The sequence below is a fragment of the Microcebus murinus genome, chromosome 9 (assembly GCF_040939455.1).
Source record: "Microcebus murinus isolate Inina chromosome 9, M.murinus_Inina_mat1.0, whole genome shotgun sequence".
Lineage (NCBI taxonomy): Eukaryota > Metazoa > Chordata > Mammalia > Primates > Cheirogaleidae > Microcebus > Microcebus murinus.
The window spans coordinates 80811597-80824759 of record NC_134112.1 but is presented as its reverse complement, the minus strand read 5'-3'; the positions used below and the strand labels follow the sequence as shown (position 1 = coordinate 80824759).

General features: G+C 45.9%; 1 protein-coding gene across 2 annotated transcripts; it reads right to left on the bottom strand.

The window, feature by feature from the left end:
• Nucleotides 1-4142: 4142 nt before the first annotated feature.
• GARIN1A (golgi associated RAB2 interactor 1A) lies at nucleotides 4143-11802 on the bottom strand. Of its 2 annotated transcripts, none has more exons than XM_076006190.1 (5): nucleotides 11779-11802; nucleotides 8797-8981; nucleotides 7702-7951; nucleotides 6326-6444; nucleotides 4143-4503 (listed from the first exon to the last, which is right to left on the bottom strand). In XM_076006190.1, the coding sequence occupies exons 2-5, from the start codon at nucleotides 8958-8960 to the stop codon at nucleotides 4308-4310; spliced, it is 729 nt and encodes a 242-aa protein (XP_075862305.1). In that variant the 5' UTR covers nucleotides 8961-8981; nucleotides 11779-11802; the 3' UTR covers nucleotides 4143-4307. The 2 variants fall into 2 exon arrangements, with proteins under 2 accessions (XP_075862305.1, XP_012644591.1); XM_012789137.3 differs by lacking the exon at nucleotides 11779-11802 and adding an exon at nucleotides 11494-11764.
• Nucleotides 11803-13163: the final 1361 nt, after the last annotated feature.

The window sequence follows — 13163 nt, the reverse complement described above, 5'->3', positions numbered from 1 at the left end:
ATCACCACCAGCAGAGTTCTAATGAACCCCATGTTTATTCTTGTTCTCAAGACTTCCAAGGGCACTTGTGAAGCTTTGATCTTATTTCCATCACATATTTTTAAATGGTATTATTCCCTGAGGGCATTTTCTCTTTTCTCTGAATTCCACCTCAGGAACTTTAAGATGCATTTGTACATTGTTCTGGGGATTGTTTTCGCAAATGGCCCTTCCTGGTGGATTTTAATTGACTCTGGATAACAATGTTTTGCTTCTTTTTTCTTTCAAATGGTGTGTTTACTGGTCATTAAAAGCTTTAGCAATCCCTCCTATGGTGCTATTTTCATCTGGGAAATAGTCTCTGAGAAATCAATTTCAGGGACAAGCCTGTTCAGGAGAGGTTGTAGTTTCTTCCTTTGTTTGGGGAGAGAAGGAAGAGAGTGGGGCAGCCAGCGCTGGCTGTGGCAGACGTGGGTTTATTTCACAATAAACAGACGCTGGAGGATGAGCTGGCACTGGAGGATGCACATATGAATGAGACACATGTGTTTGGCATGTTTGCCTACATGGCATCCACTTTTCTGGGAAGAGCACATGTCAATTAGACTTCATGGTTGCCCACATAGAAAGCGGCCAACCTGAGCCAAAGTGAATTTATTGGAAGACTACTGGGGGCTCTTGATGCCAACTGAAGCTGAAGGAACCAGGCATGGAGAATCTGCCAGAACCAAAAGAGAAGCAATAAGCTTCTGTCTCACAGTAGGATGGCCTGGGCAGGATGCTGTCCCCACCGCCACACCTGCATGGAGATGAGTAGCACCCCTTTGCATGATGTGCAATGCGGGACTGGCGAGGGGAGGGAGTGGTTACTGGGACCCGAAAACAGTCCACGAGAGGAACCCACCGAGAAAGGAGAGTGTCCAACTAAGGAAGAGGAGGATTTAATCTTCACTCCCCTTCCCCCTACACGCTTGCCCCTCACCCACCCTCCAAATACAGTTTTTGTACCCTTTGATTAAGTCTATGTTCATTGTTTGCAATATTATAAATAGTCACAGATATAGTACATACTTATACTCCTTTTTTGTACAATCTTTTCCCCCTGGAGTTCATAGTTAAATCACTTTTTTGTTTGCTTGGTTTCATAGCCCGATCCCTAACACGCCCCTAAACTCTGCCATACACGTGAGTCTCCTCTCGGTGAGTTCAGACACGTCAGGGGTCCCACCGGTGTGGCCTCTGCCAAGATGTGTTTAGTAGAGGCCTGGCTCCTGCTGCAGTGAGAGCTGAGTGCGGCCCACGGCCACTGCCCTGCTGTCGCTCGGGCTCTCCCTTCACCGACACCCTGGATATTCCCTTCACTTCTTTCCTGCATCGAACCCATCCCTTTCCTGGGTCCATGTTTTCCTTTTTCTGAATTGGCTTCTTTTTTTTTTTTTTTGACACAGTCTCACTATGTTGCCCAGGCTAGAGTGCCGTGGCGTCAGCCTAGCTCACAGCAACCTCAAACTCCTGGGCTCAAGCGATCCTCCTGCCTCCCAAATAGCTGGGCCCAGCCTCCCAAATAGCTGGGCCTACAAGCATGCGCCACCATGCCCGGTTAATTTTTTCTGTATATTTTTAGCTGGCCAATTAATTTCTTTCTATTTTTAGTAGAGACGGGGTCTCACTGTTGCTAAGGCTGGTTTCGAACTCCTGACCTTGAGCCATCCGCTCACCTCGGCCTCCCAGAGTGCTAGGATTATAGGCGTGAGCCACCACGCTCGGCTGAGATTATTTTTAATAGTGAAAAAAATTACAAAATAAGAGTGTACGTGGGTTTGCACAGTATCAGAGAAGGATCTAGGTCTCACAGAGATGGCAAAGAGTAACAATACTTTAAAACAATGACTAAGCAAGCAGGTTGACTTACTACAATCACATAGGTGACCAAAGCAAGACAGTCCATTGCTAGCGGCCCAGCAAACAGCAGAAACATCATGATGGCAGTACCAGTTGCCCGGCCCCCAGGAAACACAATGGCCAGAGGAGCACTGTGCATGCAATGGACCGAGTTACGGCTGAAGCACCCAGGGACGAGAGCCCAGTGCCCTTCACAGCAAACAATAACCAAACCAGTCCCTTCCCCTGGAGAGCAAGTAGTCATAAGGTAGTCATGCTTAGTCACCTGGACCTACTTAATTGCCTATGTGACTAGCTACAGAAATGGCTCCGAGTCAGAGGACATTTAGGTCTTGAAATTTGGCAGACTTAGCAAGGACGTGTAGAGATGCTAGAGGCTCACACTGAGTGCCTCTCCCAAGAGACAGCAGAGTTAGACTTTTATCGTCATTATCAGTCACTAGATACCCACTCCCCTATTTGTTCTTGTGTAACACCCTCGGTTTCCTTTGGGGAAGCCACCCATCCCGCTGCAGTGTTCGATGAGATGGTCGATTAGCCACCCTACTTGAATTCCTGGGGCCGTTCTGGTGTCAGTGCATCCAAAGATGGCTCTTCAGTTGCCCTTCGATTCTGTGAGCCAACCCACATCCTTCCAATGAATTCCTTTCGGTTTAAATTAGAGTGAGCCTCTCTCATTGGTAACCAAAGAACTCTGGTATAAAACGGTATCTGTTCTCAATGAATTCCTAGTTCCACCAAGGAGATAGGTACCTAAAGAAATAACTACGGTGGTGTGAGCAATGGTATCACACATGGCACATGCAGGGCATGACAGTAGCATAGAATAACTCCATCGATAAGGACAAGGGTCATGAGTGCAATGGGCATAGAAAACGAAAGCTGGACAAAGTGGTATATACTTGTAGTCCCTGACACTTGGGAGACTGAGGCCAGAGGGAGTCAGGGAGACCTGCTGGGCTTGCACAATAGTCTAGGTGAGAGCTGATGGAGGCACAAACCAAGGCAATAGAAGTGGGGGTGGAAATCCTTTAAATGTTCCTAAACACATTACATTAGTAGAGTGGCCATGTGATTTGCCATTCATACAGGGACAGTTCTGAGAGCTAAATGGGTATATCTTAATAATAACACTAAGACTACAGGCATACGTTGGGAAGTATGGTCACCCTTCTCACTAATCTCTCCTAAGTCCAGCTTCCAGATGTCCCTCACCAGCATCAACAATGCTCAGCTTATTTGATTGTAACATGTTGAAAGGAAATTTGTTTTGTTTTTTATTTTTACTGGGTACAGGAAGAAACCCACAAACATAAGACAGCCTCTCAGCTCAGATGTCTTTTCTGGCCAAATCCAGCCCAGCTGAGCACACACAAGGAGGGCAATCCTATTTTCTCCCCACAGCCCACAGGGCACGAGCCAAGGGATAGCAAGTCCTCCAGCCTTTGCTTACAGACTAGGTGGCTGAAATAACATGTCAATCTTAATGGCCACCCCATATCTCCAAAATAGGGCTTGGTATTTCTCCCATGCTCTCCCTAAAGGCAGATAATTTGTCCATCTGTCTTGTCTTCACTAATATACTGAGCACTGGCCAGGCAAGGTGGCTCGCGCCTGTAATCCTAGCACTCTGGGAGGCCCAGGTGGGTGGATTGCTCAAGGGCAGGAGTTCAAGACCAGCCTGAGCAAGAGCAAGACCCCGTCTCTACTATAAATAGAAAGAAATTAATTGGCCAACTAAAAATATATATACAAAAAATCAGCCGGACATGGTGGTGCATGCCTGTAGTCCCAGCTACTTGGGAGGCTGAGACAAGAGCTTGAGCCCAGGAGTTTGTGGTTGCTGTGAGCTAGGCTGATGCCATGGCACTCACTCTAGCCTGGGCAACAAAGTGAGACTCTGTCTCAAAAAAAAAAAAAAAAAAAAAAAAAATATATATATATATATATTGAGCACTGAGCACATGTCTGGCCCCTAGCAGGAGCTTGATAAATATTTATCAAATATTGTTTGGTATTTTCTGAGTAAATACCCCATCCTTGTTTAAAGGTTGGCCAAAGCTCCTTCCCCCCACAAGATGCCCGTTTCCCCCTCCCCTGTGAAACACAAAGTTGGTTTCTCCCCAGAGGCCCTTTCCTCCGGACTGGCTTTCTTGGCTTTGCTTGGCTGCTTTGTGGTTCCCACTGAGCAGATAGTAACTTTTTCCCCACTTATTTTCCCCATGAATGAGCTCCTGTTCCCATGGTACAACCTACAACAATTAGGGACTCGCTTGGAGGTTTATTGGTGGAAGCACAGAAGCACCTTGTTATAAACGCCATCTTACCTCTCCCAGGGCCACTCCGCCTGCAGTGGGAAAACAGCAGGATAGGAGGTGGTAGCAAGTGCATGGGTGCCAGGGAAGATCACCCCATTTGGCTAGGTGTCAGGGTCCCAGAAAGTGCTCTCCTAGGGAACTGGCTACAGGAACGTGCAGGAAGTGCTCATCCGGGTCCTCTTGTTCCCAGAGGCTGTGCTGCAAGGTGGCTCTCATGGGTACTTTCAAATTGACTGAAGATACCACTGGCAAGGGTGTCTTGTCCCTGATGGAACTGGATATTCCAATGGCAGTGTCGATGCTTCTGTTGGAGCCCAGAAATTTTGGGGTCATTGAAAGCAATAGAAGAAAAAGAAAACATTGTTAAAATCTAACTTTAAAACCATTTGTTTAAATCATGTCTTTTCCAGCATGAGTGCCTTGAACATAAATGGAAATATGGAAATGAAAGGCAGTGACAATATGCACATATGGAATGATGTATCTAAGAGCGACCTGCAGAGAGAGGACTAGGAGGAGGAACTGGAGCTAAGAGCTGTCCTACAAAGGAGAGCACGCAACTCTCCAAACCTTAAGCATTGCTTTGATGAGTTGAGAACCTAAGGTGTGTTATGACTCGAAGGCGAAATCCCAGGGACCAAAAATTCAAGATGAGAGAAATGAGTATGAGCTGGGGCTGCCCGAGGGATTGCCAGCCTTGGTAACCAAGGGCTGAGGTTGTCACGCATGGAGAGAGTCCTTTGTAAAGAGCTGCTGTCTCCTTCTCCTCAAGCTGTAAGAAAGGGCCTTCCTGGGGCCACCCAGAGAGCTGGAGCTGTGGCCCCTGGGCTCTGGGAGACCCAGCAGATGGGGACACAACTCCTGCCCAGGAATGTGGAGGGCAGGAGAGAGGGGACAGTGGGTTTCTCTGCTGGTGCAGTGAAGAAGAATCGCTTCTGTGTTCAGGAAAAATGGCCTTCCTCTCCAGTGGCTGGCCAAAGTAGAGAGGACATTTCTTGAAGACAGGATGTGGACTATGCCAGAGAGAGAGAGAGAGAACACACCAGCCTGGAGCCACTGTAAGGCCTACCCAAAAGGACTCCTTACAGGGGAGAGGGGACTCTGACAGTTAGTGCCTGGGGGCAGGGACCCCTGCAGAGCCAGGGCCCAAGGGAGGTGGTGGCCAGATAAAAGGAAGGTGTCACAGCATCGCCAGAGTTGCAGCTGAGTGGCCAGGGAGGGGACTTCAAAGAATGCAAGAAAGTTCCTAGAAGAAAAAGTCAGCTTTAAACATCAGGAAACAGAAAGAGAAGAAAGTGACAACACAGTCCCCCACTAAGAGAGGCTGTCTTGACAGGGGGCCAAGCTGAGAGTAAGGGATAAGATGTGATAAGTTCAGAGTTTTGGTAATTTTCAGGCACTAGACATTTTAACTTCAGAATTGAGGCTGATTTTATAATTTGAAAGGACAAAAGCACCTTTTTTTGTCTAAGAGGGGGCCCACATGCTATGGAGTCTGCCCAGAGAACCAGCTTTTATCTGGGAGCAAGAAGAAAACTTCTCCCACTGAAAAATTACAAAGGGAGGACAAAAATAAATTTGCATATGATGACCCCCTGCAAGTTGTACTTGTTCAGTGTGTTGGTTGCACTACCTTCCTTTAGGTTTCTATCCCTTGTTACAGAAAGAGTCTAACATAATTGGTTAGCAAATGAATAATACTTTGGAGCTAGTGGCAGTGTCCCTTTGTCCTGTCTTCTCTGTCAATTTTACGGAAGAGGCAGGTGAGGCAGAGCACCAGGGTATTATGCAAGGGAGCTTGTGGGCTGGGGTGGGAGACAGTAGCTAACCCCACGAATCTGTCTGGGCCACTTACACTTCTTTGAATGAATGCACTCATCACTCATTCCTTTTACTGAGCAACTGTTATTAGAAAACACTGCCATTTGCCAAGGGAATGAACACTTAGATCACGGATCCCCCCCTTTTTTTCAAGGACAGGCTTACAATAAAGTTGACAGAAAAAGTCAAACACATGACTACCTAGAATAAAAAGAAGAAACAGAGATAGGTTGACAGGGTGTCACTGACCCCATGACTTCACACTAGGGAAAAGGACACCAGAGCCAACCCCGTGGAGGGCGCACCTGTCTGCTGTGAGCTGGGGCCTTGATGAGAGTTGTGAGAAGCTGCCACTGGTCTGCTCGGCCGCCTGCAGCATGAGGGTCTCGCTGGGCTGGGAGGATGACGGGAGGCTGCTTTCAGGCTGGGTGGAGAAATTCAGAGTCAGAGGGCCAGGTCTGCTCACCGAGAGTTCTCGGCCTCCTTAGGGCAGGACTTTGAAGGAACTCGTGGGCTTGCACTTGAATTCCACAGCCCGGCCCTGGGAGCCTGCGTTAAGCAGTAAGCCCCAGAATCATCAGACCAAAAATTGGGACCCCTGGCAGGACCACACCCTCTTTCAGGGGCTGCAGTGGCTACTCTGTCCAGACAACAAGATCTGGACATTCAGAATCAGAGCAGCTGGGCTAATAAAACAGCTGAACTTTTCAAAGTCAATAATAACAAACCTAAAGCATACAACTTAAAATGAGAGAAGAAAAGCATCTCGATTCTGAAATCTGAAGGTGTGAGACAATCCCCATCTATCAAGCTCCCCTCCTTGTGCTTCCACACATGGCAAGTCCTCAAAAGGCCCTATCTGTGTCCAAAAAACACCCTAAATAAATTGGAGGGGAGGAGCAAATCTTTGAGGAAATATTTATAAAAACTTGTAATTAAAGGGTCAAAAATCTTGATGTATAAAAAGCTTTTTTTAACAAATCAATTTAGAAAAACACAAGATTGGCAATAGAAAGTTGGCCAAAGAACACAACGACAAAAAAAACCAACTATATATATATACACACACACACACACATATGTAACAATATTCGAATTCGTTGAAAATCAGAGATGTCTTGATTGACTATCCTGACTGGGGAAATAAAAAAAAAGATGTCACTTTTTACCTGTCACATTAGAAAATGTATTAAAACTTATACTACTCAATTGTGATAGGATACAGTGACACAGACACATATTATTGGTGAGAGCTTAATTTGGTGTGAACTTTATGGAAATAGTCTGGCAATATGTGTCAAGTGCCTTGAAAATGTCCATGCCCTTTGATTTCTACTTCTAAAAACCTAGCTGAGAAAGTAATAAGAAATGTGGATGATACATACACATGCTTATTTTAGCATTATTTATAATAATAAAAAATTTAAAACAACCTTAAATGTCTAATGTTAGGGAATGATTTTAATTTTAATTCATACAACTGAGTAGTATGAAATTATCAAAATGCTATTTACAAAGAACTTTTAAAGATATGGAAAGGTGTATAGGATATAATCTAAAGTGAAAAAAACAGCATTTTGAAATATATATATATATATATATATATATATATATATACATGCACCCATACATATACATGTATGTGTTTCTTGGCTGATCTTGGTGACAGGGCCCCGCTTACTGTTGTCTCGGGGCAGTTGCTGGACATCTTGGGCACCAGGCAGTGAGTGAATTGGATTCTCGGGTCTTTGGTGGTGATGGACAGGCCTTTCTGCAGAATTTTCACCAGGCGTATCCAGAATTGAAAGACAGCCTCTGGGTGTTTTTCGTGGAGCTTCAGGTAGTAGATCTTTTCTGTCACTGTCCTAACCCTCAGGATGCGTTGGAGCCGGTCACAGATTCGTAGCTCCACGTACTTCAGGGGAAGAATCCTGGGCATAATCAGAAAATTCCCATAGCAGAGCCTGCGACTTTAATCAGCCTTACAGGTGCCTACCTGGAGCTTGGCCTCCCACCTCTGATCAGGGGATGGCAAAGGGAGAAAGCTCGTGTGCTAAGACTGACTCTCTGGTTTCCAAGACCTCAGTTATTAAAGAATTTGCCCACTTCAGTAATAACGGCTGATACTGATGTATGATACCTCTTGTAATTCTCACACAACCATTTCATGAAGGAAAAATAAGTATTATTAGCTCCACTTTACAGATTTTGAAGCTGAGGCTCAGAGAACCAAGTGATTTGCCAAAGTTTAGATCTAACTAAGCAGGCACTGGAACTGCGGTGCCCTGCCTCCATTCCTAGGCCTCCTTCTCCCTGTGTCCTGATTCACCGTGTGGACAGGGGAAGGATGATGGGCGTCTTCCATTTGTGCAATATTTTTTCTCAATCTTAACACCTCAAAGCCCTATTTGACTTTATATCCCCACTTTTTCTTTGGAAACTCCCTACATCTATACTGACAAAATAAAAGCGCACAAAAGCTTCTCAGTCTATCAGTTCTACATGAAAAAAAGTACACAAAAGCCAAGATCCTCAAAATCTAGGCTTGACATAGGGATAGTGTACTGCTCTGTCCCAGCATGAAGCACAGGGCTTGGCACATAGAGATATTAAACAAGCATTTGTTAAAGGAACGAATGAATGAATTCTACATTGTTTATACACTAAAGAACACTGTCCCTTCTTTTGATCTAAAGTCCAGCTGTCATATTAATACCAAGCATATGCCAGTCAATCATCTTACCCCTTCTGACCCCTCCCTCAAGCTTTTCTTTACCTGCGGAGTGTGATGACAGGAGCATGACCAGGTGTGCTCTGGGTGGAAAACCGACTCCGGGGCCAGGTGACATTGGCCATCAGGAGGACATTGGGGAGTGGTAGGGAGGGCACTGAGGAGGTCACCCCAAGGATCATGGTGGTAGATCCTTCACAGACATCCATCCAGTTCCCGGGCTCAGTGACCTGGAAATCAGCCCCAAGTACACAGGTCAGAAAGGAGCAGGAGACAAGGGGTGAAAGGACACAGGTGCTAGAAAGGGGCCCTTCATCTCAGTGACAGGTGTGCAGCAGGACCCCAACCTGCTATTGATCCTTTTTGTTGGTCTCCCCAGATAGACTTTAAGCTCCAATGGCAATAGGCACTCTGTGTTGCATTTCTTCATGACCTCTGTTTTATCTAATTGTGAAAAGATGCACTAGTAAGAAAAAGCTGAGTGGCCCTGAAATCTTTATTACCTCATCCTTGCGTAGGAGAAGCCAGCACTGGTTTCTAATGGCCAGGACAGGAGATTATGTGAAGAAAGTTCTGGAAGGGGAGGAAAGTGAGGAAAGAGCTACTGAATGGGGAAGATCTGGACAGCCCAAGTTAAGGAAGGTTGAGGCACTTCCCCCAGGGTGAGAGAGGGCCCATATCTTGTCGCTGGGTCTTGAGTGGAATGAGGACTGTTTTCTTGAAGCACCTGTCGGCTGTGGGAGGGCAGGGAGACTGGCTGCCTGGGCACTGGGCCCAGTGTCTTGGCTAAGACACCCCCACCTCATTGTCCAAGACTGGCAGGAAATCACCAGAGCTGTGGCTACGAAGGAGCCACAGGGAGCAGGGTAAGGAATAGATGAGGAGAGACCCCTACTTTTCCCAAGGCCAGAGCACCTATTCCCAAGGTTCTAGACTTTGTGAGCCCATCGGCACCATTGCACAGCCCCTGGTGGAAGTGGGGACAGGGAAGTGCCCCAGGAATGATTGGAATTGAATTTCCTATCAGCCTGCCCAGGGGGTGCTCCAAGAAAAGTAAATTTTGATTTTTAAAAAAAGTGACATTTCTTGGAGCCCATGTTGTGGAATGAAATTCATATTCCCTACAAAACATAGAGGATTGCACACACTGAGAGAAAGTGCTCAGTGAATGTGGGTGACACTGGTTTGAGGTGATGACAGTGACGATGATATGAAGGAGGGGAGAGAGGAAGCTGTGTGACCACACTGTGACGACAACAACTGTGACCATGGGGGCTGCATCATCTCCAGCAAACTCTGGACTCTGCTTTGAGTCCGCCTCTCCCTGGCAAGCTCTGTGTTTCCTGCTGCCTGGGTCACTTAGTATTCATTCAGAGAATCCAGACAGTTTTAACATTAGGCCAAAAAGAACATTAAGAGAACAAACCTGCTGCCAAAACATCACACCCAAATAGAAATGACTAGAAATTGGATCCACGTCTGTATTTCTCATGTTACTGCTCCTTCTTCACCAAGAATGTGTTAGGAATGACTGCACCCCCAGGTTTGTCACACAACCACCCAATTACCAATTATGCACCCTCCTCCGTCCCCGATAGAGGCAACACAGGGACCACAGAACACCAGGAGCCGTGGACACAGCTCTCGGAAATCTGGGAGCTCCATTAGGCAGTCGCTCACTGCTCTGTGGAGATTTGCCAAATTAAGCCCAAGACCCACCTTGAATTGTTCCCACCTCTCTCCTACAACTCCTCCCTGCTTTTCCACTCCATTAGAATGAATTCCTGTCTGCAGACATCTCTCTGCATTCCAGTCCCCCTACCTTTCTGTACCTACATCCTTTGAAGTCCCTCTGTCTGGGGTATACTTGCCTCCACCTCCAAGTCTTCCACTTTCCAGGATCTCAGCACTGTCTCAAAGAATGGCTTACAACCCTTCTGGAAAGCCTTCAACTACTAACGTCCAGAAGGCTCTGAATGTCCCAGTACCCGCTCTCTGTACTCATGTCTTGGGGATCAGCTTGTCCAAACTAACCGACATACAGTTTGCCTAGACAGTTACCATTTTATACCAGGCAAACCAAACTTATAAGCTTCCTGGCCAGGGACACTCTCTGATCTTTCTTTGCACCTCCTGCCCTGCACACAGGTGTTTAGTATGTGCTTGCTGGATGATTAACGGGTTATGCCACGCATGCAAAGGAGCACAGGTGCATGGATTCAAGCTAGGCTGCTAGAGGGAGGCAGGCAGCACCTGGGGAAGATTTCACACATATGAAAACGACCACCCCCCCCTACTCCCAGTGGCTCCACCCCAGGCCACAAATGCTCACTTCCACTGGTAATATCACCACCCCCTGGGGAATGGGCAGGAGCTGGGCAAGGCTGATTTACCCGAATGACTTTGCTTTCATATAAAGTTGTTTCTAAACCATCCCAGAAAGAGGAGGTTGGATTTCAGAGCAGGGTTTCTACCTTCACTCCCTGTAACCACCCAATTTGGAGACTGAGCTCTATACCTTTTTGTAAGGTATAAATCCATTTCCTTAAAGCATATGACCTGCAGGGAGCTCTATCACGCTGTAGGCATAAACAGAGGTGAGCCAAGGCCCTCTGGTGCTCTCTAGCCTTGGTGGCTTCTTTGACCTCCCCAGGGCTTTCAAAGGCCACAGCATTTCCTCACCAACCCCTAGGAATAGGATTTGGAAAGGCAGACAGCTGGCCCTGAGCTGCACAAGGGTACCTGGATAAAGTAGCTTTCAAATACCACCGAGTCGGAGAACAAGTTGAATTCTGGAGAATGAAGCAGTTGACAAAGAAGACCATCTTCCACCCCAAGTTCCACTCCAGGGCCTGGTTCCCTGACCTCAGGTGGGAGGCCCCTGATTTTATTCATTGGTTTTTGGAGAAAAAGGGCTGGGTAACATCTCTGGGGCCCCACACAGACCCAGCCCAGCTCCAAGCTGTTGATGTTGGTGTGACCACTGCCCACCCCCCCGCCCCAGCTCCTCCTCCCCTCCTTACTTACAGGCTGTCCCCCAGGGCTGGAGGCCTGTCAGCTCACAATGGCAGGAATGACATCAAGGAATGTGATGGCTAACAGCAAGGAAAGGAAAAATAGAAGAGGAGAGGGAGGAGAGAGGATGCGCAGGGCTCTTTTCTCCCTGTTTCTACCAGTTACAAACCAGTAGTAATATAGCCTATCCCACTTTTGAAGCGTTCGGTCTTCCCTCAGATGGGAAAAATGACCTTCTTCAGTTGTACCAAGGCAGCAGTGGGCTGGCCAGACTGTAAGGAAGGCTCTCAGGGAGCACACAGGCTCTAATCCTCTCCCCTCGCAGCGAAGCCTCTTACAAAACTACCTCTGTAAGTGTGACTTGTTCACCTAAAGTCAGGCCCTGACCTGCCCAGAGGAGTCTCTGGGCAGGGGAATGGGAATTCCTCTTCCCTACATCATCTCATGAGATAGAAGAAGAATTTTATTTTTAAACATCAGGTTGTTAGCAAAACCAAAAGGCTTATTTATTTGGAAACAGTGGGCAGAGGAGGAGGTAGTAGCACAGTGGTACCCTGCAGCCAGCTCCAAATATGTCATGAGAACTGGTTGTTAATGTTTCAGGAATTTTACAAGCCAGTGTCAAACACAAGTGTTATAAAAATTTAAATGCTATGAACTTATAGTGAAATAACATACCAAAAACAAAGGTAATAAATTAATTTCTTAATTATTTTACTGCTTATTACTCTACATTCTTGAGGTTTTTTGCATCTATTGTATCTACATGGTAGAGATAGTGTATAATGGTGTGCTACTGTGTGTCTGCACAGCGTGTTCAGGAAGCTCCTGGTGGCAGCTGGCTGGAAACATCAGCCATGTTGGGAGTTATTTACACTGTGGGAACTGGCAAATGCTGCAAATCAGGGCTTGCTTTATTGTTTTGTTGATTGTCTAGACTAAAATGACAGAGAAAACGTTAATGATGCAGATTAAACTTGAAAGTGTCTATAGCTATTATACTGTGTGTGGGCACAGAAAAACCTGAGGAAATTGTCTTCCAGTATTTGAAGACTATTATCTAATTTTGTAAAGAAGTTGCTCATGTCATTAACAGATGCATAAAGTTCCAACATACAACTTTTTTATTTCATTTTTGCCTTGCTCATTAATGTAAATGAAAATATTAACCAATATTCATGTCAGAATTACACTTGTTTGTCAGTTGCAATCATAGGTTGGCTAGGAAAATAAGAGTTTGATGAAAATCAATAAAAGCTTTCTGTGAGAATCCACTGGCCTCATGAAATCTGCAATAAAGAGTATTGTATATTTATTATTATTTATTGTCTAAGTGTGCCATACACATTTATAACATCAAAATTTATTCAGAGAAAACATATATACTTATATGTATG

Excerpts from the sequence above, each read along its gene's own strand:
- GARIN1A (XM_012789137.3), bottom strand. The coding sequence starts at position 11,646 with ATGAATAAAATCAGGGGCCTCCCACCTGAGGTCAGGGAACCAGGCCCT. Across the intron at positions 8,982-11,493 it reads TTGAAAGCTACTTTATCCAG|GTCACTGAGCCCGGGAACTG; the intron begins GTACCCTTGTGC and ends GCTGATTTCCAG. Across the intron at positions 4,504-6,325 it reads CCCCAGCTCACAGCAGACAG|AAGCATCGACACTGCCATTG; the intron begins GTGCGCCCTCCA and ends GGGCTCCAACAG.